Source organism: Rhinolophus hipposideros, assembly GCF_964194185.1.
Source record: "Rhinolophus hipposideros genome assembly, chromosome: X".
Taxonomy (NCBI): domain Eukaryota; kingdom Metazoa; phylum Chordata; class Mammalia; order Chiroptera; family Rhinolophidae; genus Rhinolophus; species Rhinolophus hipposideros.
In genome coordinates this window covers 35,609,024-35,631,702 of record NC_138046.1, presented here as the reverse complement: position 1 = coordinate 35,631,702, position 22,679 = coordinate 35,609,024, and the positions used below count along the sequence as shown (strand labels likewise).

The following is a 22,679-nucleotide window of genomic DNA, read 5'->3' as shown; positions in this document are numbered from 1 at the left end:
AAAGATGCCAACTCCACAGCCTGTATTGCAGCTTGTGTTTTAGGACAGAAGTCTCATTCCTCATGTAGGTATGATTCTAAGAAAATTTGCCTTTGCTTTTGTGTTGTCTTTTAAAATCTAGTAAATTCCATACTACTGTTTTAGGTATAATGCTAACCATTGCTAAGAATTTTCAGACAACTAATTATCTTTAAAAAATATTGTCACAAGCTATAAAAATACCAATGATTTAAACAAATCAGCAAACAATGGAATAGATGTCTTTGTACTTAATAAAAACTTTCTTACTATCTGCAAAATGTTTTCAAAAGTAACTTCTGATATGTAGTAATAAACAAGAAGAAAAATACTTTTATGTATAGCATGGACTCAATCAGCACAAAACACTTGAATACATAAAACTCACTCTTCGATATTTATATTGTTTTCAACTTAATGCCTCATTGGCTATTTAAGACTAATTAAGAAACATGAAAAAGATTTTACCTCTATGTTAATGGACACACAATACATAAAGGTGTAATTTGTGACAATAACTACATAAAGGAGGAAGGGTGGAAATATAGGAGCAGTTTTTGTATATTACTGAAGCTAAGATGGTATTAATTCATACAAGTTGTAAATTTAAGATAGCAACTGCAATACCCAGGGTAACCACTAAGAAAATGACTAAAAGATATACAGAAAAAGGAATAAGAAGGAAATCAAAATGGTATACTACCAAAAAAAATCAAACTCAAAAGAAGGCAATAATTAGGGTATTGAGAAACAAAAAGGATATAAGATATATAGCAAACAAAAAGCAAAATGGCAAAAGATCTTCCTTCTCAGCAATTATCTTAAATTTAAATGTATTAAACTCTCCAATTTGAAAAGGCAGATGTTGAAAGAATGGACAAGAAAACATTAACTATAGGCTGTCTATCATAGACTCACGTTAGATCCCAAGACATAAATAGGTTGAAAGACAAAGAATGGAAAAAGATATTGCATGCAAATAGTACCCAAAAGAAAGCTAGTGTGAGTCTACTAATATCAGACAAAACAGACTTTTAAGTAAAAGAAAACTTATTATGAGAGACAAAGAACAACGAATATTAAGGACCAATCCATCAAGAAGATACAACAATTATATACATATATACACCTGACAGAGTATGAAAATACATGAAGCAAAATTGGACAGAACTGAAGAGAGAAATAGACAATTCTACAATAGTTGGAAAAGTCAATGCTCAATCTTTCTATAATGGATAGAACAACAAGACAGACGATCAATAAGGAAGCAAAGAATTTAATACCATAAACCTACTTGACATAGCAAACACATATAGTACACTCCATTCAAAACAGCAGAATACACATTATTCTTGAGTTTAAACATTCTGCAGGATAAATTTTATGTTAGGTCACACAACAAGTCTCAATGAATTAAAAAAGAGTGAAATCATATACAGTATCTTCTCTGATCACAATGGGACAAAACTAAGAAACAACAAAAGAAAAAACTGACAATTTCACAATATGTAGAAATTAAACAACACACTCTTAACCAATGGATTAAAGAAAAAAATTACAAAATACTTTGAGATGAATGAAAATGACAACAACATACCAAAACTTACGGGATGCAGCAAAACCAGTGCCCAGAGAGAAATTTATAGCTACAAATGCCAACATTAAAAAAGATTTCAAATCAGTAAGTTAACTTTACACCTCAAGGAACTAGAAAAAGAAGAGCAAACTAAAACCTAGAGCTAGTAGAGGGAAGTAAATAATATAGAGTAGAAATAAATGAAATAGAGAACAAAAAAAGAAAAGCAACAAATCAGAAGTTTGTTTTCTGAAAAGATCAACAAAATTGACAAACCTTTAGCTAGACTAAGAAAAAAAAGAGCTCAAATTACTAAAATCAGAAATGAAAGTAGGACATTACTATCAGCCTTAAAGAAATGAAAAGCAGAGAACCCTATGATTTCACTGATATGTGGTATATAAACCAAAAACAACAAAAGAACAAGACAAACAAATGAGAAAGAAAAATTCATAGATACAGACAATAATTTAGTGGTTACCAGAAGGTAAGGTGGTGGGGGGTGGGTGATGAGGGTAAGAGGGATCGAATATATGGTGATGGAAGGAGAATTGACTCTGGGTGGTGAACACACAATGGGATTTATAGATGATGTAATACAGAATTGTACACCTGAAATCTATGTAAATTTACTAACAATTGTCACCCCAATAAATTTAATTAAAAAAAGGAAAAAAAAACAATGAAAAGGATTAAAAGAATGTTATGAACAATTGTACACCAACAAATTAGATAACCAAAATGATACTGACAAATTCCTACAGACAAAATACTAAAACTTCTTCAAGAAATAGAAAATCTGAACAGATCTATGAGAGTGAATCAATAATCATAAACTTCCCCATAAAGCCCAGGACCAGATGGCTTCACTGGTGAATTCTATTAAATATTTAAAGAAGAATTAACACCAATCATTCTCAAAACCTTCCAAAAAATAGAAGAGGAAGATACACTTTGTAACTCATTCTAGGAGGCCAAAATTACCCTGATATCAAGGCCAAAGAAAGACACCACTAGAATACTACAGATCAATATCCCATATGAAAATAGATGTAAAAATCCTCAACAAAACACTAGCAAATCAAATCTGACAACATATCAAAAGGATTATACACCATGATCAAGTGGGATTTATGTCAGGAATGTAAGAGTTGTTCAACATATGAAAACCAATCAATGTAACACAGTAGTTCCCCTTTATCCATGGGGAATATGTTTCAAGACCCCCAGTGGATGCCTGAAACCGGATAGTACCAAACCCTATATATATTATGTTTTTTCCTACACAAACATACCTTTTCACTTGAAGGAACCACATTATGGCTTCTCTTTGGCATATCCAAAGTGCTACCATTTCTACTCTTGCGCTTTAGGGTCATTGTTAAATTAAATCAGGGTTACTTGAATACAAGCACTGAAATACCATGACAGTGGATCTCATAACCTTGATAGCTACTACCGTGTTTCCCTAAAAATAAGACCTAGCTGGATCATCAGCTCTAATGTGTCTTTTGGAGCAAAAATTAATGTAAGACCCTGTCTTATGTTAGATAAGACCCAGTTTTATAGTATAGTAAAATAAGACCAGGTCTTATATTAATTTTTGCTCCAAAAGACGCATTAGAGCTGATGGTCTAGCTAGGTCTTATTTTCAGTGAAACATGGTAAGTGATTAAGGGCATGTAGTATACACTAGACAAAGGGATACACTGGACAGTGTATCATTCATATCCTGTGCAGAAGGGAGTGGGGTGGTGGGAGATTTCATCATGCTACTCAGAAAAGAACGCAATTCAAAACTTATGAATTGTTTATTTCTGGAATTTTCCATTTAATATTTTCAAACCTCAGTTGACTGTGGGTAATTGAAATCATGGAAAGCAAACTGTATACCAATTAATACAACTAAGGGGGAAAAACACATGATCATCTCAATTGATGCAAAAAAAGCATCTGACAAAATGCAACATTCTTTAATGATAGAAACACTCAGAAAACTACAAATAGAAGGGACTTCCTCAACATGATAAAGGGCATTTATGAAATACCAACAGCTAATATCATACTCAATGGCAAAAGACTGAAATCTTTCCCCCTAAGATGAGGAACAAGACAAGAATGCCTGCTTTAGCCACTTCTATTCAATACTGTATTGGAAGCTCCAGCCAGAGAAATTAGACAAGAAACAGAAATAAAACACACCTATATTGGAGAGAAAGAAGTAAAACTATCTCTATTCATAGATAACAAAGATGTTATATGTAGAAAATCCTTTAACATCCACAATATATTAGAGTTAGTAAACAAATTCAGCAAACTAGCAGGGTACATGATTAATATGCAAATTCTGTATACATTAGCAATGAACAATGTGAAAAGTAAATTTAAAAAATTCCATTTACAATAGCATCAAAAAGAACAAAAGACATTGGAATGTATTTAACCAGAGAAATGCAAGACTTGTACAGTGAAAAGCATAAAATATTACTGAAAGAAATTTTTTAAAGAACTAAAACAAATGGTTTAAAAATATGGGAGGACATTTTGTGTTCATTGTCTAGAAGACTTAATATTGTTTAAATGGTAATACTCCCAAAGCTCTCTGTAGATTTAATGCAATCCCTATCAAACCTGAATGGCCTTTTTTGCAAAAATGGAAAGCTGATCCTAAAATCCATATGGAATAGCAAGGGGCCTGAATAACTAAAACAATCTTGAAAAAGAAGTGGAAAACTCACACTTCCCAATTGCAAAACTTACTAAAATTCAATAGTAATCAAAACAGTATTGTACTGATGTAATGACTGATATATAAATCAATGGCATAGACTTGTCTGTACAGAAATAAACTCATAGAACTATGAGTATGGTCAATTGATTTTCAACAAGGATGACAAGACCATTCAATGGAGGAAAGAATAGTCTCTTCAACAAATGGTGCTGGGACAACTTGATAGCCACATGCAAAAGAATAAATTTGTACCCTTACTTGATACCATATACAAAAATTAATTCAAATGAGATTAAATATCTAAATTTAAGGAATACAATTATGAAACTCTTACAATAAAATATAGGGGTAAATCATCACGAGTTCAGATTTGGTGATTGTTTCTCAGCTATGACACCAAAAGTACAAGAAACAAAAGAAAAAAGTAGGTTAATCGGACTTCATTAAAATGAAAATTTTTCTGCATCAAGACATCGTCAAGTCAGCTATAATTGAAAAATAAATTTAAAGACACTATTAAGTGAATGAAAAGATAACCCACAGGATAGGAGAAAATATTAGCAAACCATTATATATGCTTAGGGTCTAGTATATCTATTATATAAAAACTCTTATAATTCAACATAAAGACAAACCATTTTTAAAGTGGTCAAAGGACTTGAATAGACACTTCTCCAAAGAAAATGTACATATGGCCAACAAGCACATGAAAAGATGCTCAACATCATTAGTCATTAAGGAAATGTAATTCAAAAACCACTTCACACCCACTAGGATAGCTATAATAGGAAAAACAGAAAATAACAAGTGTTCATGAAGGTGTGGAAAAATTGGAACCCTTGTACATTGCTGGTGGGAATGGAAAATGGTACAGCTACTATAGAAACATTTGGTGGTTCCTCGATAAGTGAAGCATAGTATTAACATAATAACCCAGCAATTCCACTCCTGAGTATACACCCCAAAGACTTGAATCAAAACAGGGACTTGAACAGGTATTTGTATACAAATGTCCGTACCATCACTATTCACTTGCCAAAAGGAAACCACCCAAATGTCCATCAACAGAAGAATGAACAAAATGTGGTATATACATACTATTATTCAGCCATAAAACGTAATGGAAGTACTCCAACATGCTACATCCTGGAGGAAACTTGAAAACATCATGCTAGGCAAAAGAAACCAGACACTAAAGGTCACATCATATGATTCCATTGATATGAAATATCCATACTAGGCAAATCCATAGAGATAGAAAGCAGATTAGTGTTTTCCAGAAGTTGGGTAGAGGGGTAATGGGGAGTGACTTCTTAATAAGTACAGGGATTCCTTTTGGGATGATGAAAATGGTGAATGTACTAAATGTCATTTTATTGTATACTTTAAAATGGTAACTTTTACATTATGTGTATTTTACAATAAAAGGTTTTTATTAAAGAAAAGGTTTTAAAAGCTTTTATTATAAGAATTAGAGAATATGAGGAGGATCTGTTTTTATAGTTTGCAAAACGACTATGTTCTAATGTGTCTCTGCAGTACATTCTTATATTCTACATCAAAAAGAGTTCCATAAAAGAAAGGTTAAATTTAATTTTTTAGTATGCTGGACATAAATTCTAAGGATTGCTAAATATAAAATTATATTATGTGTCTGTTCAAAAAAAAAACACCCTTTATTTAATAGCAAGGAAAAAAGGAAAATAATTGAACAAAGTGTTAAATCTGAACCAAGTGTTCCCAGGTGAACAAATTTCTTCATTATTCAAATGCAAAGCAAATTTTTTTGTAGGAAACTGAAAAACATCGATTAATGAAGCATTAGCATGGATACTATATAAAGCATAATTATACAAATTCCCATTAGTAATGCTTATTTTTTTTAATGAACAATTTGTTTTGGCAATTTCATGTAGATAAGAGAACAGACATTTTTATAACACTCTGTACATTCAGAGCATTAAACAGAATGGTCTTTGAAACAAAAAAAAGCTACGGTAAAAAAACAGACATGGATACTAAGATTAAACAAACTTCTGAAAATTCTGAAACACAGACACCTAAATAGAATAAACTGATTTCCTGAACTCTACACACATGTACAAGATAAGAATTTCAAGACTATAGCTAGATATCATGTTAAGGCCATTCAGCAGACTCAAGAACCGGGTTCAAAAAGGCTTCTTGATTTCCAGTTTGATAAAGTTCTCAAAGAGCATCTTACTGTCAGAGTATATAGCCCAGAACTCATAACAGAAGAGGCAAATCAACAGCCACAAAAACAAAAGTATTTAATCTTTTATTTTTCCCTCAACGTAAATCTAGGCTAGTTTCATATTGACCTTATGCAACTATTTGACTTTGAGGATTTGAATGAAACAGTGTTATACTTATACTTGATCCTTCTAAAATGACATTTAAGAATAAATAACCACCTTAAGGTTTCCTGGGAATTTTACTCACCCTTTACCATACCCTCCTCCCTCTTCCACATTCTTATAGCATTATCACTAAACCACCACAAAGAGAGAAATTTTAAAAATAACAAAATCGACAAATGTGAATCCAATAAATTATTAGAGATTTTAAGGTCTGTGGTTTTATAACTGTCTTATAATAGTTGAATTTTAAAGGTCTTTACTAAAAACTTCTAAATAAATTTTTATTGGAGAAAAATAGAACCACCACATACACAGGGAAAAAGAGCACAAAAATTCAACTGATAGAGAACTGAAAAGTCACAATCATCCAATGTTGTTTGCAATTGATTTTCAATTTTTTAAACAGCTCCCCTCAACTTGTTTTTCTTAATAGTCTTGCCAATTTTTCAGCTGAAACAGCATGAAGTTTTCAAAAAATTAAGAGCCTCAGGGAAGGGACCAGCTTTCAAGATAACGAAGGTGACACCAAGAGTCTCCTCCTAACAGGACCAATTCTACCTAAGAATTCCTTAAGAGTAACTGCCAAGTTATACTGTGGAACAGTCTACATATCTCAGAAACCATCAGGGATGTTAGAACACTAACGTAGATGGCCCAGTATGGAAAAAGGGCAAACACAAGAGTTGCATTTCCTTGTTGAATGAGCTCATGTAAGGAAACACACCAGAAGAGCTGAGAAAATATAGGTGATGGCTGCTCAAAAAAAAAATTAGAAAGGCATTTGAAATACCACATATTGTTAGACAACAGTGTGTACATTGACACAATTGTAGAGAAATAGGCAACTTTGTTTAAATAGCTGTTCACAGGTCTTTAAGAACTCAAGGAAACAATCAATAGCAGACAGAAGAGCCAACGCTCCTCAGTTGACGGCTAGCACATAGGTATTCTTTCTAATGGCCCCCAAACAGTCAAGGAAATACATTGCTGCAAAAAACATTAAAGCAGTTCTGATTTTTAAAAAAACAAAACAAAATTTTCAGCTTCTCCTTCAAGATCAATTCCCTTCAAAGCTTCAAGGAAAAACAAACAAGGAGGAAAAAAAATTCCAAAAAACAAAAACCCACAGAAACAAAGAAAAAAACACCGATGGTAAAGAAAAGCCTTTTACTCACATTATCAATTTGAAGAACAACACTTTTGCTATTTTCTATGTTTGAACAATCCTAGGACATTTCCCCGAAAAGTAGGTGTCCAGTGGCTATGAGAACTCTTTATCTTCAAGCAATTTTGAAAGGAATAAGATCAGCGCAATACAGAATTTGAAATTCCTAACTAGGGGATGTGTGGAGAAAATGAGAGAGGACTTTCACATCTAGGGCTTCAGGAAGTTAGAAGAATGGTGACAGGAAAGGTTTATTTACCAACAAAGAGTTGGGATGCTTCCAAAAAAACTTTGGTGGGGAAAATAGCTATGTTAAATCCTAAAAAGCCTGTAATAATCTACAATTGATCCAAGATAAAGACAAAACTGCCCAGACAACATTAAAGTCTAAAGGAAGTTGAAAACCAGTTGGTGAATGTTTACTTGTGTAAAAATTTACAAAATATGTGGGTTTTGGTCTCTTTTGTGATGTTCATATTGTATTCATTTTTAATATGAAGAATATTGGATTTTTCTCTCCTACAGTGTTTTTCTAGTACAAATTATGAGCAATTTTCTATTTCAGCTATTTTTATAAGTACCTGTTAGTTAGCACAGTAAACTCGGGGCTAAACCATATACACACATCCCATAGCCATAAATGGAACAATTGAGGATGGGTATATACAAGAGATTACATAAGCAACTGTCCCTCTACTTGAAAACTTGTTTCCAAATAAATTTTTTCAAAACATCCCTTTCAGTGTAACAGAACATTACTTAGTAAAATATCAATAACTATGACAACTTATTTTTTTTTCAAGGGAAATCACAAAACAGGTAAACAACCAAGTCCAGGGTGGTTTTCCTATTTGATAAATACATCCAGAACTCTGTACAGTAAATAAAGTTTGCATGCAGTTTAAGTATCTTTAAATGACATTTTAAGCAAATAAACTTTTGCTTCATATTTAATGGTGTATAAGAACCCCTCCCCCTCTTTTTAATAGCCATAGGGACCTCTTGCCCAGTTCCAAAGAGGAATCAAGAAGACCAGGTACTTTCTTAAGAGTTTTCTGCACATCATACTAAATAACATGCAAAGAGTTCAACAACGTACTTCTTAAAGGTAAGTATTACTCTTTTAATGGGCATGTTAACCACCAAAAAAGTCAACTCAACTATTTCCATTACACTGCTTCATTTGGTCATCGGTAGTATAAAAAAAGTCAAATAATATAAGATCAACAGGTTAGTTTATCCACTGGCTACAACATGAGACACAAAATGCTCCAAGGCCAAAATTTTATGCAATATAGTTGTACTGGTTTGGGTTTTCTTTATCTCTTTCCATGTAGTCCCGGTCAATTAAGGATTCTATTCTCTTCTTTAGATCAGCAGGCTGTAAGAGAAGGCAAACTTTTAATGCAAAGCTCATGCTCATTGACTCAAGCCCATTTACCAACACCCCATTCAAAAAAGAACAGTTTGGCTCACTGATTTAATGTGTTTAATCGCCTTAATTTTTTAAAGAGAAAGTATACTGAAAATAATCCAGATTGAGACATGTTTTTATACTATACATATACTGTCACACCTGGTCATATTATTGTACAATACTTTCTATTACTTTTCTATTTTATAGAGGTCTTCTAAGAACCAGCTATTCTCTGCACAAATACAAAAGACTAACTCATAACTTCACATGAGAACACATAAGTTTAGGGAGACAAAATGCTATTTAATCTTGCCAACACAGTTTGAAAAGATAGGTAGGCCCTACATTTGGGCAAAAGGTATTTCTCAAAGTCAGCTTGCATTTTTATTAAATAAAAAATGTACCGCATAAATCACTATTTACAAGAATACTACAACAAATGGTTCGATAAGTCATCTAATAATTCATATCTTCGCATTCCCAGTTTAATGTAAGATTTAACTGTTGCCTACTATAAACAATTTGGAGTTTCAAATCCCACTCGTGGTTAAAAAATCATCAAGAAAGCTTATAAGCATGTTCTCATGATTGTATTCTTAGCTCTTGGATGACAAAATTCCACTGCTTTTTGTATCTAGCCTATAAAAAATATAATCTTGCTTGCTAACAGAGTTTTTCAAATTGTATAAAATGGCCACTTGATCAAGAGGGTTAAAGAGGGAAAGTAGTCTGATGGGGCAGCCAAAATTTCAGACATATCACTCAGTAATTCCAAGGTTTGAAAATCAAAATGGCTTTCTCTTAATTACGGTGAAAGACCTAGAATATCAGCACAGTATTTATTACAGTATTCCTCTTATCTTCTCTAGCATCAGTGATCTCTCTGGCTGGAGGTTAAATTTTTAGCAGGCAGAGCATGAGGGTAAGAATGTAGTAATGAGGAGGCAGTATTAGATTTGGTGGACATAAAGTCTATCTAATTAGCATTAACAGCTAATGAGCACATTATGTGCCAGATGCAGCGCTAAGTTTTTACATATATTATCTCATTTAAGCGTCACAATAACCCTACAAGGTAAATGCTATTACCATCCCCATTTTACAAAAGAAAAAACAAGCCCAAAGCTCATGAGAAAGCCAACAGCCAATAGTCTAGCTAAACTCTACCAAGTGTTTATCATCAGAAGGGTTTGGGAATCTTCTAAAACTTAGAAACAGTGCAGTACACCATCACATTGTCTAAGCTCTTTATTATTAGGCATTTACACTGGAATGTCCATTTAACAACCAATTTCAGTTTGCCAGAACTATTGCTAAACTTTTCAAAAAGATGGCTAGTTATCTGTATAGAGTTTCTAATGGACACTTATATAAGCTAACTAAACAAAATATTTAATTTAAAATAACCAAATCTTTCAAATACCAAAGTATTTCAAGGAGAAAAAAGTAACAAAGAAGCTCAAAAGAAATATAGTGAATGAAGTTGAAAATTTCAAATATTCATTTAGCAGCTAAACTTTCAGGTATAAGAGCTTTTATATTAAATAAATAAATAAATAAATAAATAAATAGCTTTTATAAATTGTTTTTCCCTTTTTATCACAGCCCACATATTCCAATAAAGGTTCTTTTGGAATCATATATATGAACACGATAAATTAAAACTTTTGTCGCTCCAAATGATCTTGAGGCTTTAATCTATGTTTGTAAGATTTGTGTTTGAAAATCTAATGTATTCTCTTTTATTTATAAAAAGCTCAATATGAAAATACGGAACTACCTACCTTTACTGGAAACTTCAACTGGTTGTACACTTCAGAAACAAGGAGATTGTGGCTAAGTGTCTTTCTCATCTTCATAATTCGAACAATTGCAGCATCAATTTGATACTGTCTGTCTTGAAATACTCTTTCTGTAGTGCTTGCTTGTTCCTCAACCTAACAAAGAAGTTTTAGACTTAGGAATTATACCTGAAGTGAAACTTAATTAATTATACAAATTGTATATTTTAGGGACATAACACACAGCTAATACTTTAAATATGCCAAATTACCTAAAAGAACCTTATACAGGAAATGACAGAATAAACCCTACAAACATAACTCCTTTCTGTCCTAATTATATAGACCTGTACCTATGAAGTAATGCCAATGTTAATAGAAAAATATCATCTTTGAGTTGCTTTTCTAGTAGGGACTAGCTGATGCAAATTTCATCATTTTCTTTTACTCTGTCCTCGAAATCTTCTAAGTAAGTCACAAGGAGTTATTGACCAGATTTCTGTATGACATTAACTTATCTATAAAATGATTGACTCTGACCGCTGACTCAAGTATGGTACTAACTAGCTAATCAAAGTTATAAAAAAAAAAAACCAAAACTTTTTTTTGGTAATATATAAATCAGAAATGCATACTGATACTGCTTACATTCATTCAAGATTAACAGAAATTTAGGTATTTAGGAGTCAGTTTATCAATTTTAATGCTAAAGTAAAAAATGTTCATCTTTGGCACCTAAATCAAAAGAATAGTTTGGGCTTCTTGCAGTTTTTTCTGTTACAGCATAAACGTTTTAAAAGGACATGGTAATTTTCTAAGGGAATATTATGCCTTTGATGTGAATGGGAACAAGACAGGAACTTGTTTAAGATACTGACCTCTGTCCCATATTAAAACTTTCTAAAATCCTGCATTAAACCTATTAGGACTGAAATCAACTGGTTTGAAGAAATGCTGTAGTTGTTGGTTTTCTTAATAAAAGTTGCTTACAATTTCAAAAGGCAAAAACTAACAAAATATTCACTGTTAAAGAAATACTAAATCATTCAGATTTTTCATCAAGCAAGTTGGCAAAGATCTTAAAAATAAAATAACTTTAGTGCTGGTTAGGGCACCATTAAGACAGGCAGTCATGCTGCTAGACAGAATGTAAATTGGTCTAGCCTTTCTCGAACACAATATGACATAATGTATTAAGACTCTTAAAATGTTCATACTCTTTGACTCGAAAGATCTACTTCCACGAATTTATCACAGGAAAGGCTCAGAAAGATTAAGATTTAGCTACAAAGAGGATTCTTGCAATTTTATTGATAATACTAAAAAGTTATGAATTTTGTTGCCCAGAAATAGACACTGGTTGAATAAATTATAATAGCCATGTAAAAGTATATTATGTGGCCATGTGCCATTTTATCAAAATATTTAATGGTATGGAAACAGTCTAAAGATTTAATGTTAAACAAAAAAAGCAGTACATAAAACTGTTGAGTATCAGGCCCAACTGTGTGTACCTCCCCCTCCATAAAAATAAAAAATCAAATACTGAAATACATTGAACTAGATATAGGCACAGAATATATTAATGTTAGTGGAAGTACTATAGGCAGAAAAATCTTCTTTATATTTTTTTATTATGAACACATATAATTCCAGTACATGAGGATGAGGAGAATGCAAAAGAAATACCGTTTCTTTCATCTGGATTTGATTGATCTTTATCCTGAAAAGTTTGTGTTTGAAATCATCATTACAAATGAACTTGTCACCATCTTCGATATCTTTGCCCTTTGGATTTTTTGCCAGAACTCTAGCTTTGCCACAGGCCAAAGACTGCAGTGTTCTCCTTAATTCACCATCCTCTGAAGAAGAAATAGTGGCTTAGTTATTTGTCGATAGCTCACCAACAAGAACACCTATATTCAACCTCAATCTAGCTTCAACCCTATCCGTCTATTAAAACTGTTTCCTTTTTCCACCAAGGTCATCAACCAATTCCTCTTTATTTTATCCAACAGCTTTTTTCCAGGTCATCCTCTAAAGACTTCAATTATCATTCCATGTGGATAACTACCAAATCTTCAGAAATGACATCTCACTTCTTTCCAGTCCCACATTTAAAGAACACCTTCACCTGGCTCTTTTCACTATCATCAACTCCAGTATGTTCAAAGTTTTATTCACCATCTTCCCCATAAAACTGTCCTCTTTTTAACTGTTAGTCATGAAGCTACCAGCCTACTCAGGTGAGATACCCGGAAATCATCTTAAACTCTTCCTTCTCCTCCATCTTTCACATACCAGTAAGTTGTTGCTTCCTAAGAGACGCCTCTTCTCCGTTCTCATTGGCCTCAGTCTAGTCTAAGCTCCTTATTACTTTATCCCCATTAGCTTCTGGACTGGAACTTCTTCATCCTCTGAGCTGCCCTATTGTCTGCTGATTCCAGTTAAGTTGTCCAAATAAGTCACTTCCACTATGTCACACACTTGAGACCCTACAATGTAGGTTTCATCTGCTAGATTTGTAAGGCTCTCCATGATCAGCCTCTACCCATCTTACCTTACCTATCTAATTTTTATCTTCCTATTCCGTGCTGCAGTTAAACTCTTCATGACTCTTATCCACACTGTGCTCCTTCCTACCTTCAAGCCTTTTCTCACAATTATTTCCCCTTGCAGCATATGCCTTCTCCCTAACTAAAACTTGAAGGCCCAGCTCAAGTCCCACCCCTTTCATGAAGGCTTTCCCAACTGTGCCAGTCCAGTGATCTTTTGCTTCACTGAATTCCTAACACACTACTAGTCAGCACCACAGATTGATACTTATTGGTTGTGAAATTATTTCAAATGTCATTCCCCCCTTTCCCAGTGGTTACATTATGAGTGCTGAGGAGAGGGATTATTCCTCTATATTCCACCAGAGCTCTTAACTTAATGGAGTGGATGTAGTAGACACTAAATAATGCTTGCTAATCAACTGATTCAACACAAACCTATTCCGGTAGCCTGCTTGATCTCTTCTAAACTGAACTCTTCTCCCTCATTAAACATTAGCAGCACCAGTGTTTGAAAAAGAGACACCTGGAGTTCTTTTTTACCCTGTTGGAGAAACAACAGTGTTTAGCCATCATTTAAAAAAAACAACACACATATGAGAAATGAATCAAATAACTAATCTTTTACAGGAAAAAAAACCATTTTAATCAGTGGACTTAGAAACACAGATTAACATTATGTGGAAAAGTCAGTATGTTCACTGTAGGGCTTAGGTGTGGTGTGATCCTACCTAAAACAGGAGGAAAGACTGGGTGACCTTTCTATAGGTCTATTTTTAAACATTTATAATTAAAACTGAACAACAAAGTAATGAAAATTAATAATTTAGCCTTATGTATCATTACAGATATTTATTATAAGCAGCAAGAAATCACTATTTCAAATACGTTTTTAACATTTTTGATTCAGGTAAGTCATGAAAAGCTGCAAGAACCTTTTGAAATTAGATAAGAACTGTTCCCCTTAACACCCACTCTATTCTCTAGCCCCCGGCAAGAAATGAAGTTTCCTGTTAAGAAGTGGCAGTGTGAATTCTGCATCTACAAGTGGGGAAAGGGTGGGAGAAAGGGTTTTCAGTTTGCAGCAGGGCCAAATCAACTATGGAAAAGACCATTCTTATAATATAGACAAACCTGTGACAAGCTATCACTGTCATGCATTATTTAGGATAAACTTATTAAACAAGTTAAGACGGATGACCTCCATATCAAAGATGAAAGTGAAAACTAAGTTTGGGGAACACCCAACTTACCTCTTTAAATTCTGCCTTTAGCACACAGTGTCCTAGGGTTGACTGCCACTGAAGTTTCCTGCCACTATGTTTGCCTAGGTAAAATGTCTTGAAAATCTCCTGAAGTTTTACCATCTACAGTAAATAAATAAAAAAATCTTTATTTAAGCTCTGTATCCAATATCACATTAACCACTTTTTATATTTACCTCATGTATAATTTCTGGATGTTTTTAAGACTTTCCAGTAGGTCCACTGATCACTGATGTAAGGTAATGATCTCCCAACGACCAAATCTAATGGTATTTATCGTTCTTCACCCTCTTTGCTCTCTCTGCAACATTTAATCATTCCCTCTTTTGAAATATTCACTTCCAATGCCTTTTGTGCCACTGCACCATGCTGGTTTATCTCACTACTGCTTCTTCACTGGCTTCCTGCACAAGTTCCTCTTCCTACCACCAAATGAGAGCCCTTTCCAAAGTTCTGCCTTAAGACTTTTTCTTCCAATTCCCACATTTTCCCTCTTAATGAGAGAGATCTACTCCATGGGTATCCATAATTATCTCAATGGAGGATTCCCAGTATCTATCCCTCTAGTCTTAACCCCTTTTCTAAACGTTGGTCCTGTGTTAGACAGGAGTTAGGATAGATTAGTTAGGATGGATTTACTCAAGCAACCATCACTCAGCAATCCAACCCCCAGGTGACATATGAGCAAGAATTTTTGAGAGCTGGGCAGAGTGGTGAGTACTATCGGGGGAACTGAAAGAAGAGTCAGGGAAATTGTCCTTGAATACAAACTTGGCATCAATAGCTATGCTCTAATGATATTAGTATAAGAGTAATATAAACATAAGAGTAAAATATTAAAACAGTTGGCATTTGGTGTTAGTGTGTTTACTGACACAAACTTTTAAAAAACGTTTATTTTTCAGTGACAAGCAAAATAGAAGTGTCATGTATTTCTACGCTTATAACTCAAGTCCTAAATAGCATTCTTACCTCTGGTGGTAAATGGACTTCCATTGGTACATATGTTGGCCAATAACCCATTGTCAGAATATTCACAGTTAATTCAATATTCCCAGGTACATTCTGGTTCTGCATATACTAAAATAAGATGAAACACACATACTGAGATCTGAAAACTAAAAGTGCATACATTTCATGTCAAAATAATGACCCATTCAAGAAGTTCCCCATTATAAAATTACATGCGAATACTGACTATCTCTAAAATAAAAGACAACTATTAAAAGGACTATAAATAAAGACTATATTAAATACACTAGAAAAGTGCATTGGTTAACATTTTGTTACAATGTCACATGGGGATCATGTGATCTCATTACAGGCATTATCAACTTAAGTAATTTTTCACATACAGCTGGGCTGTTGTTACGGAATCTCTTCTCCATTCTTTCCCCCATACCACTTGCAGCCCCCACCTTTGGAGAACCCTATGTGGCTTGGAACACCTTGCAGCAACCCCCAATCCTCACCCCACCAGCCAGCCCAAGTCTCCGGTTTTTCACTTGCTCCACTGCCTGTTTGCAGGGGGTGACCTGAAGTGGGGAAGGAAGAAAAAGGGGAAAGGGCAAAGCAGATAAACCCTATTCTGTAGCTATTATAGGACCCATGATCCTATTGACCCTGATCTTTCTCTTTAGTCTTCCACTCTCATTTCCCACCATAGCAATATAGCGGTAAAGAAGTCATTATTAAAACCCTGAGAGGAAAATATGACTTGCCATCACTATACCTCTGCTCTTAAATATTTCAAAATCACCTTCTACCAATATCTGCAAAACTGTGGATCTAGGTTTTCATTCCCAATGTCCCCAGAGGCCTTACACAATCACTCTATCACCTCTCCTCCCTTCCCACAGCCACCTTTAAACATGCAAATCAACAGTGATTATATGCTGGAGAAAGCCTTGTTCTCACTATTTAGCTAATACAGCTTTTCTTGTCCTGACTTCAGTTGAAAACATTTTATTTCTAATTTTGTGTTACATTGGGTGTACATTGAGAATAAATTATGAAATAGGTCAAATACACTTACATTTCATTGATGATTTTTTTCTCTACTGTGAATATCATCTAAGTTGCTATGAAATATTTACAACAAAATCATGTTTCTATTTATCCTCTTCAGTACAAATCACAGCAAGGAGATAACTAAATGTATTGAAGCTCAAGGAATTAAGTAAGAGTTTAACTCACTTTTACCTGTTTGAACTGAATCATAATGTCTTTAGAAAGTTCCATGTCTTTAAACATTCCTTCAAGTTTGCTGGTGAAAGCAGCTCCACATTCTATTAAAGATATTTATAATATTTTATAATATTTCAAAGTGGTTAAAAACAAAGAACTTAAAATTGAAAAAATGAAATGCAACTTACTTTACCATGAAATATGACCTGTAATTATTCATAAGAATAAAAAAAATCCTTACCCCAAAGTGCATGCCCCACTAATTGAGAATCAAACTCTTTAATCATATAGTAACTTTACCTACTATGCAGGCATAAGATAAATGGGAAATTTTTATGCAAATAATGAAGACAAGAACAACGCCTTATTTTTTAAAAATTGTGACAGCTCTGGATATGTACAATAGGTTGGAAACCTATGATCTTACTCAATTTATGTTTTTATCATATGTGCATATAATGATCGACAAAAGAGTAAAAATTAGGCTGACATTTTCTTTTAGAAATCAAAGAAGAAAAGGAACAGAAAGAATGACAAACATACCATGTTTAAGTTTGGACAGCATTGATTTTTCAGCATCTACAGATGCACTCTTCCCAACTAACAGGCGCTTGGCTAAATCTTTCTTATAGAAGGCCTCAAAAACATCCTTGCCTATGTTAAATAATAAAACACAACTCATAATATTCCAATAAAAAGTTCTGACAAAATTGCTTCAAAGTGTTTAATAAATCACACCATTACTCCAAGTTATTTAAATTTATACATTTTATCCAAGTTTGTTAAATGCAAAAAACATTAGAGGTAGACTTTTGCATCAGAGACTTCTAAAATTCTTTGCTATAAAGAATTAAGACTGCATTAACTTGTCTTTAGAAAAGCTTTAATCAACCAGTACCTTTAGCGTTCAATACTCTGGAGATTAAAACAACAAAATCCAAGGCTTGTAATAGTGGAAAAGTCAAAACACAAGGCAATTAAACAACATTCCTCAAGCACCCCCAATTAATTAAATGCAAGGAGTATAATAGAATTTAAAATATCTAACTCCCAAATAATACTCCCTCCAGGTTGATTATACTTGCTCATTTCTCTGTTCAGTGCTTTGTTCTAAAAGAAAAATATTAAAACAAAAATAAACTTACCATAGATAAATCTAAATATGATCATAATTTTATCCAACATCTTTTCAAGTTCCTCATCTGTAGCTTCTTTGTTGCCAGCACGAAGCTTTGAATCTACATACTTAGCTAAAATGAGGGGAAAGTTTGTTGTTTAGTGATCATGGGTAACTATGATGTACTAGGCATTACACATACCAAAACAGAAGTATGATATACTGAGTTTTTTTCAATGCTTCAGAGGTATACATGCATTTTTTAAAGTCTCCAAAATCAGGCAGATCAAGTGACTTGTTCAGTGTCACAGAGCTAATAAATACCAGAGCCTGAACTCAAACCCAAGTCTTCTGTCTCCAGATCTAATGTACTTTCCACTAGAGTGTCCATTTTACAATGATGGTCAGCAATCTTTACATAGTTGGAGGCAAAATCTGCAAAAATTTTAAGGATAAATAGTAGACCAATGAAATTTCACCCTTTTGCAGAAGACCCTAGACCTTCTCATGGTACCTCCTCTTCTGACATTAGGGGGTACTTGGATGGGAAAACCTGAGAAGCACTACACTATACCACACCCTTATACTAAATGGGCCCAGAATATTAGGTTTGTTTTTGTCCTGGACATATTTATTCCCTCTGTCACTGGCAACTGTACTTTCTACTACCCTTTCTTGTAGCCCTAAGTGTGGACCTCTAAAAACAGCAGCCTGCCCCACCTCTAAATTGCTGTAGGCTTATAAAACTGACCTCAAGTTTATTATAAATAAAAGTAAATAGGGTCCAATGTACTGTCTTACAATGAAAGAACATTATGTTTGACAAGTGGGCTTTGAGCTGTTCTTTAATTTGAAGGACTTATTTCTTACATCCAGGTTCTTAGAAACCACCAGCTAAGCAACCTCAAATAAATGAGGAGTTAATATATTACAACCTCGTCAAAATTTCAGATTAACTGAACTTTTATGAACAAAAGAAGAACATAACTGGAAAAAGGGACAAGAAAAATACCTATAAGTTCCGCTGGCTTGTTTGGTCTTTTGTTAATGAATGTTTCAAATGCTTCTTTCATGGCATTGATAAATTTTTCATTCTTCAGAAAACAGATATCAATTATATGGTCAACCTTATCTTTAAAATCCAGCAATTCTTGAACCATGGTTTTATCTTTTTCAGGATTAATTACAATAGTGCTGCCAAATGCCTAAAAAAAAAATTACCACTTTTTACTAGAACTGAATTATCTATGATGAACAATCCTCAAATCATATTTTAAGTAGATATAGTTTTATATTTCAAAAAAAAATTCAAGTAAAGCTGTTTACTAAATCAGGAAAAGAAAAATAAAGTGATAAAACACCATTCATCTATTAATATAATCACAAAATGAGGAATGACCAGTGGGTATACAATATTATAACAGGGCATAATTATAAGTCTTTAGGCTCTTTTCTCTACTTTTAAAGAAATCAGCTTTGATTTTTTTTTTAAATGGCAATCTGGCTTCAGTGTTAAGATTTAAGAAGGGAAAGGAATTCTGGATCCAAAAAAAGTCCCCTTTCTTTTCCCACATTCACTGCTATAAGTATTAGAGCTACAAATAAAGGTAGACATCAAAAAGGTAACTGTATTAATACTGATTTGATATGCAGCTATTATTCTCAGGATGACTGCTCTCAAAACTCCCATTACTTAAAAAAAATAAAAAATAAAAAATGCAATGGACTGGCCCAGTATCTCAGGTGGTTGGAGCACTGTGCTCCTAATGCCGAGGTCGCTGGTTCGATTCCCACATAGGCCAGTGAGCTGCGCCCTCTATAGCTAAGATTGTGAATAACAGCTCTCCCTGGAGCTGGGCTGCCTTGAGCAGCCATAGGTTAGCGTGCGCTGTGTGTGCTGCTGTGGGCTGCTGTGCGCTGCCGCGGGCTACCGTGTGCTGCCATGAGTGGCCGGTGCCCAGTGTGAGTGGCCAGCAACTGGTGAGAGCTGCTGTGAGCGGCTGACCGCCAACTGGCGACCGACTGCCTCAGCTGGGAGGAGCGCAAGGCTCATAATACCAGCATGGGCCAGGGAGCTGTGTCCTACACAACTAGACTAAGAAACAACAGCTTGAACCAGATGGGGGTGGGGGAGGCACAGGTGGAAGAAAGGGGGAAAAATTGGATCTAACAAGTACGAAATACTTGCTGATATGTATATAGATTATAAGCCACGAGAGAGAGAAAAAAATCACCGGTTAATTGGTAATACCTTAATGTATTCAATCCACTGTTGCAAGAGAACCTGAACTCCACCTCGAACTCTACTGAAAAGCTGATACAGGAGAGATAAATCTTGAATTCGGTTTTCATCAAGAAGGTTATTTAAACCTGAATTTTGAAACATTTTCATATTAAAAAATGAGCGCAGATGTCAGCTATTTTAATGAAAATTAAGTTAAATTATTATTGCAATACTGGTCTGAACTATGACTAATCTGTGAATTTTAATATTGATTTGCTTTGAATTAAACCCAAATAGACAATCACCTTTCCAAGTGAAAATTATACATAGGGAGCTTTAGCCTATATAAAAATAAAAAATAATTGTGTAATGGTTTGTACTATTAAGCATGGTAGATGAGATGTATAAACCAATTTATAAACACTGCTTTACATAAATATACATGTATATAAATACCTCATATATACATTAGCCATTAGTGTACATAGCTATATTTCAGACCATTGGATATGGCCTGTGGTATATCAAAACCATACATTAATAGGCCAAGTTTAAATGAGGTTCTAATGTATTTGATTTTCAGAATGAAATAATAGTATAACTATATTAAAGTTCTAAAATATATCCATTTTATACAAAAGAAAAGATGGTTGGAGAGAAAGGTAAGGCTTTTGCCTATTTGTGGCATTGTCAAAGTACATGCAGGAGATCACTTACAAGTGCTCAGTTTTATATGCTATGAACAAAAGCACTTCAGTGCAAAAATGAATGCCTTTCCTTACTGTAGTCTCACAAAGTCACAAATTCCCAAGTTCCCAGTTTCTTTATTGGTGTTGGTGGAGCACTCTCACTTTAGCTCCCATACCTTTAAGTTAAATAAGGAAGCACCTTTTGAAATTTAGTGTGATGAGTAGGGGAAAAGGATTGTGTCCATCCTCAGAAATGCAGCCCCCACATGCTATCAAGCTTTTAAAAGGGTAATCTTTAAAATCTGTTTCTAATTGTCTGCTGCTACCATTTTAGAGGTAATCTGGTTTATAAATTGCCCATTACCTTTCTGAAGAATTGCTGTTAAGTGTTCACCTAGAAGTTGTTTCTCTACAGTAGCAATTAATGACTTCCTACAAGGAAAAAAAGTTTAGAATTATTGAGATTTGACTTTGCTGAAAATTTAAAGCCTTTTCTTGGGGGAGAAATTAAATAGCTTGTTTTATGTTCATTTTAATATTCCTATCCTATGTATAAATTTATAGGTGCTCAGAGTTACTCTACTTTATGCCTAAAAGGAAAAGACAGCATATTTCAGAATTTGATTTATATCATGAAACAAATATTTCCAAGGTCTTCTGTAGCTGGCTTTTTCCAAGTTTCTCTGCTTTTATTAGGAAGGTAAAAAAGTTATCTATGCTGCTTTCAGGAACTTCTTGCTTGGTAATATTTAGGGAAGCACATACATAGTTTGTCCTATGAACAGCCACTGAATTGTAATCGGCTTGAAAATTTCAAAGATCCCATCAGCTTCAAATACTATGTTTTAAAATTACATCCTTAATACATACACACAACCCATAATCAAATCCTTGATCAAATCTAATTAATTAGGGGAAATAACAACTTGAAGTTTGCATTATGAAAACAATTGTTAAAAAAAATCTCAAATCACACCTGAAAATAGTTACTAACATATTTGGGGATGCCTAAAGTGCCTTAAGCGATTCAACAGCACAGGTTAAGGCTATTAGGCAGAGCACATAATACTTACTGGGTGGTCTGATCTAAGTAAGTAATAAGTCTGTCTGTTTCTTCTTCTAGACGTTTGTTAACATGATGAAGATATTCAGGAACCTACAAAGATAGTTTTTTATATTATTGTTTTCCTCCCCATAAATCATTCAGAAAATGTCAAGTCCAAAAGATCCTGGGAGCAGCCCTGTCAAATGTAACAGGGTTGAATCATATGTAAAATTATAGGCAGAGTTTATGATCCAGAATTCTGCCCTTTAAGAACAGCGAAAAGAAAGGAGCACCTAAGTGAGAGAAAAGCATCACAATGTTGGGAAGATAAATGCGAAGAGAAGCTTATGTTCTATAAAGTAAAGTCTATTCTGAGATACAGTAGACTTAATCATGGTTTTTAAATACCTCTCTTTCCTGCATTAATTTTTGGCCTTCAGCTGCGTAAAGCCGGTTAGTTTCTTCCAAAAATCGTTGTTCAAAAGAATCCTGATAAATCTGGGAGGGGAAAACAAAATAAAGGAGTTT

The 22,679-nt window shown here is 33.9% G+C and overlaps 1 protein-coding gene across 4 annotated transcripts in view; it reads right to left on the bottom strand.

Moving 5' to 3' along the window:
- Positions 1 to 3,395: 3,395 nt before the first annotated feature.
- Positions 3,396 to 22,679, bottom strand: part of CUL4B (cullin 4B) — a 35,208-nt gene continuing 15,924 nt past the window's right edge. Inside the window, exons 8-22 of one of the 4 annotated variants that reach the window (XM_081042103.1) lie at positions 22,560 to 22,649; positions 22,180 to 22,262; positions 21,471 to 21,538; positions 20,445 to 20,563; positions 19,206 to 19,398; positions 18,222 to 18,326; positions 17,620 to 17,730; positions 17,086 to 17,177; positions 16,362 to 16,424; positions 15,862 to 15,969; positions 14,878 to 14,991; positions 14,063 to 14,168; positions 12,759 to 12,931; positions 11,073 to 11,225; positions 3,396 to 9,252 (exon numbers count right to left, since the gene is read on the bottom strand). In XM_081042103.1, coding sequence (XP_080898229.1) covers positions 9,157 to 9,252; positions 11,073 to 11,225; positions 12,759 to 12,931; positions 14,063 to 14,168; positions 14,878 to 14,991; positions 15,862 to 15,969; positions 16,362 to 16,424; positions 17,086 to 17,177; positions 17,620 to 17,730; positions 18,222 to 18,326; positions 19,206 to 19,398; positions 20,445 to 20,563; positions 21,471 to 21,538; positions 22,180 to 22,262; positions 22,560 to 22,649 — 1,674 coding nt within the window. In that variant the 3' untranslated portion in view covers positions 3,396 to 9,156. The remainder of the gene's footprint in view (positions 9,253 to 11,072; positions 11,226 to 12,758; positions 12,932 to 14,062; positions 14,169 to 14,877; positions 14,992 to 15,861; positions 15,970 to 16,361; positions 16,425 to 17,085; positions 17,178 to 17,619; positions 17,731 to 18,221; positions 18,327 to 19,205; positions 19,399 to 20,444; positions 20,564 to 21,470; positions 21,539 to 22,179; positions 22,263 to 22,559; positions 22,650 to 22,679) is intronic. The other 3 variants (XM_081042104.1, XM_081042105.1, XM_081042106.1) reach the window with 3 other exon arrangements.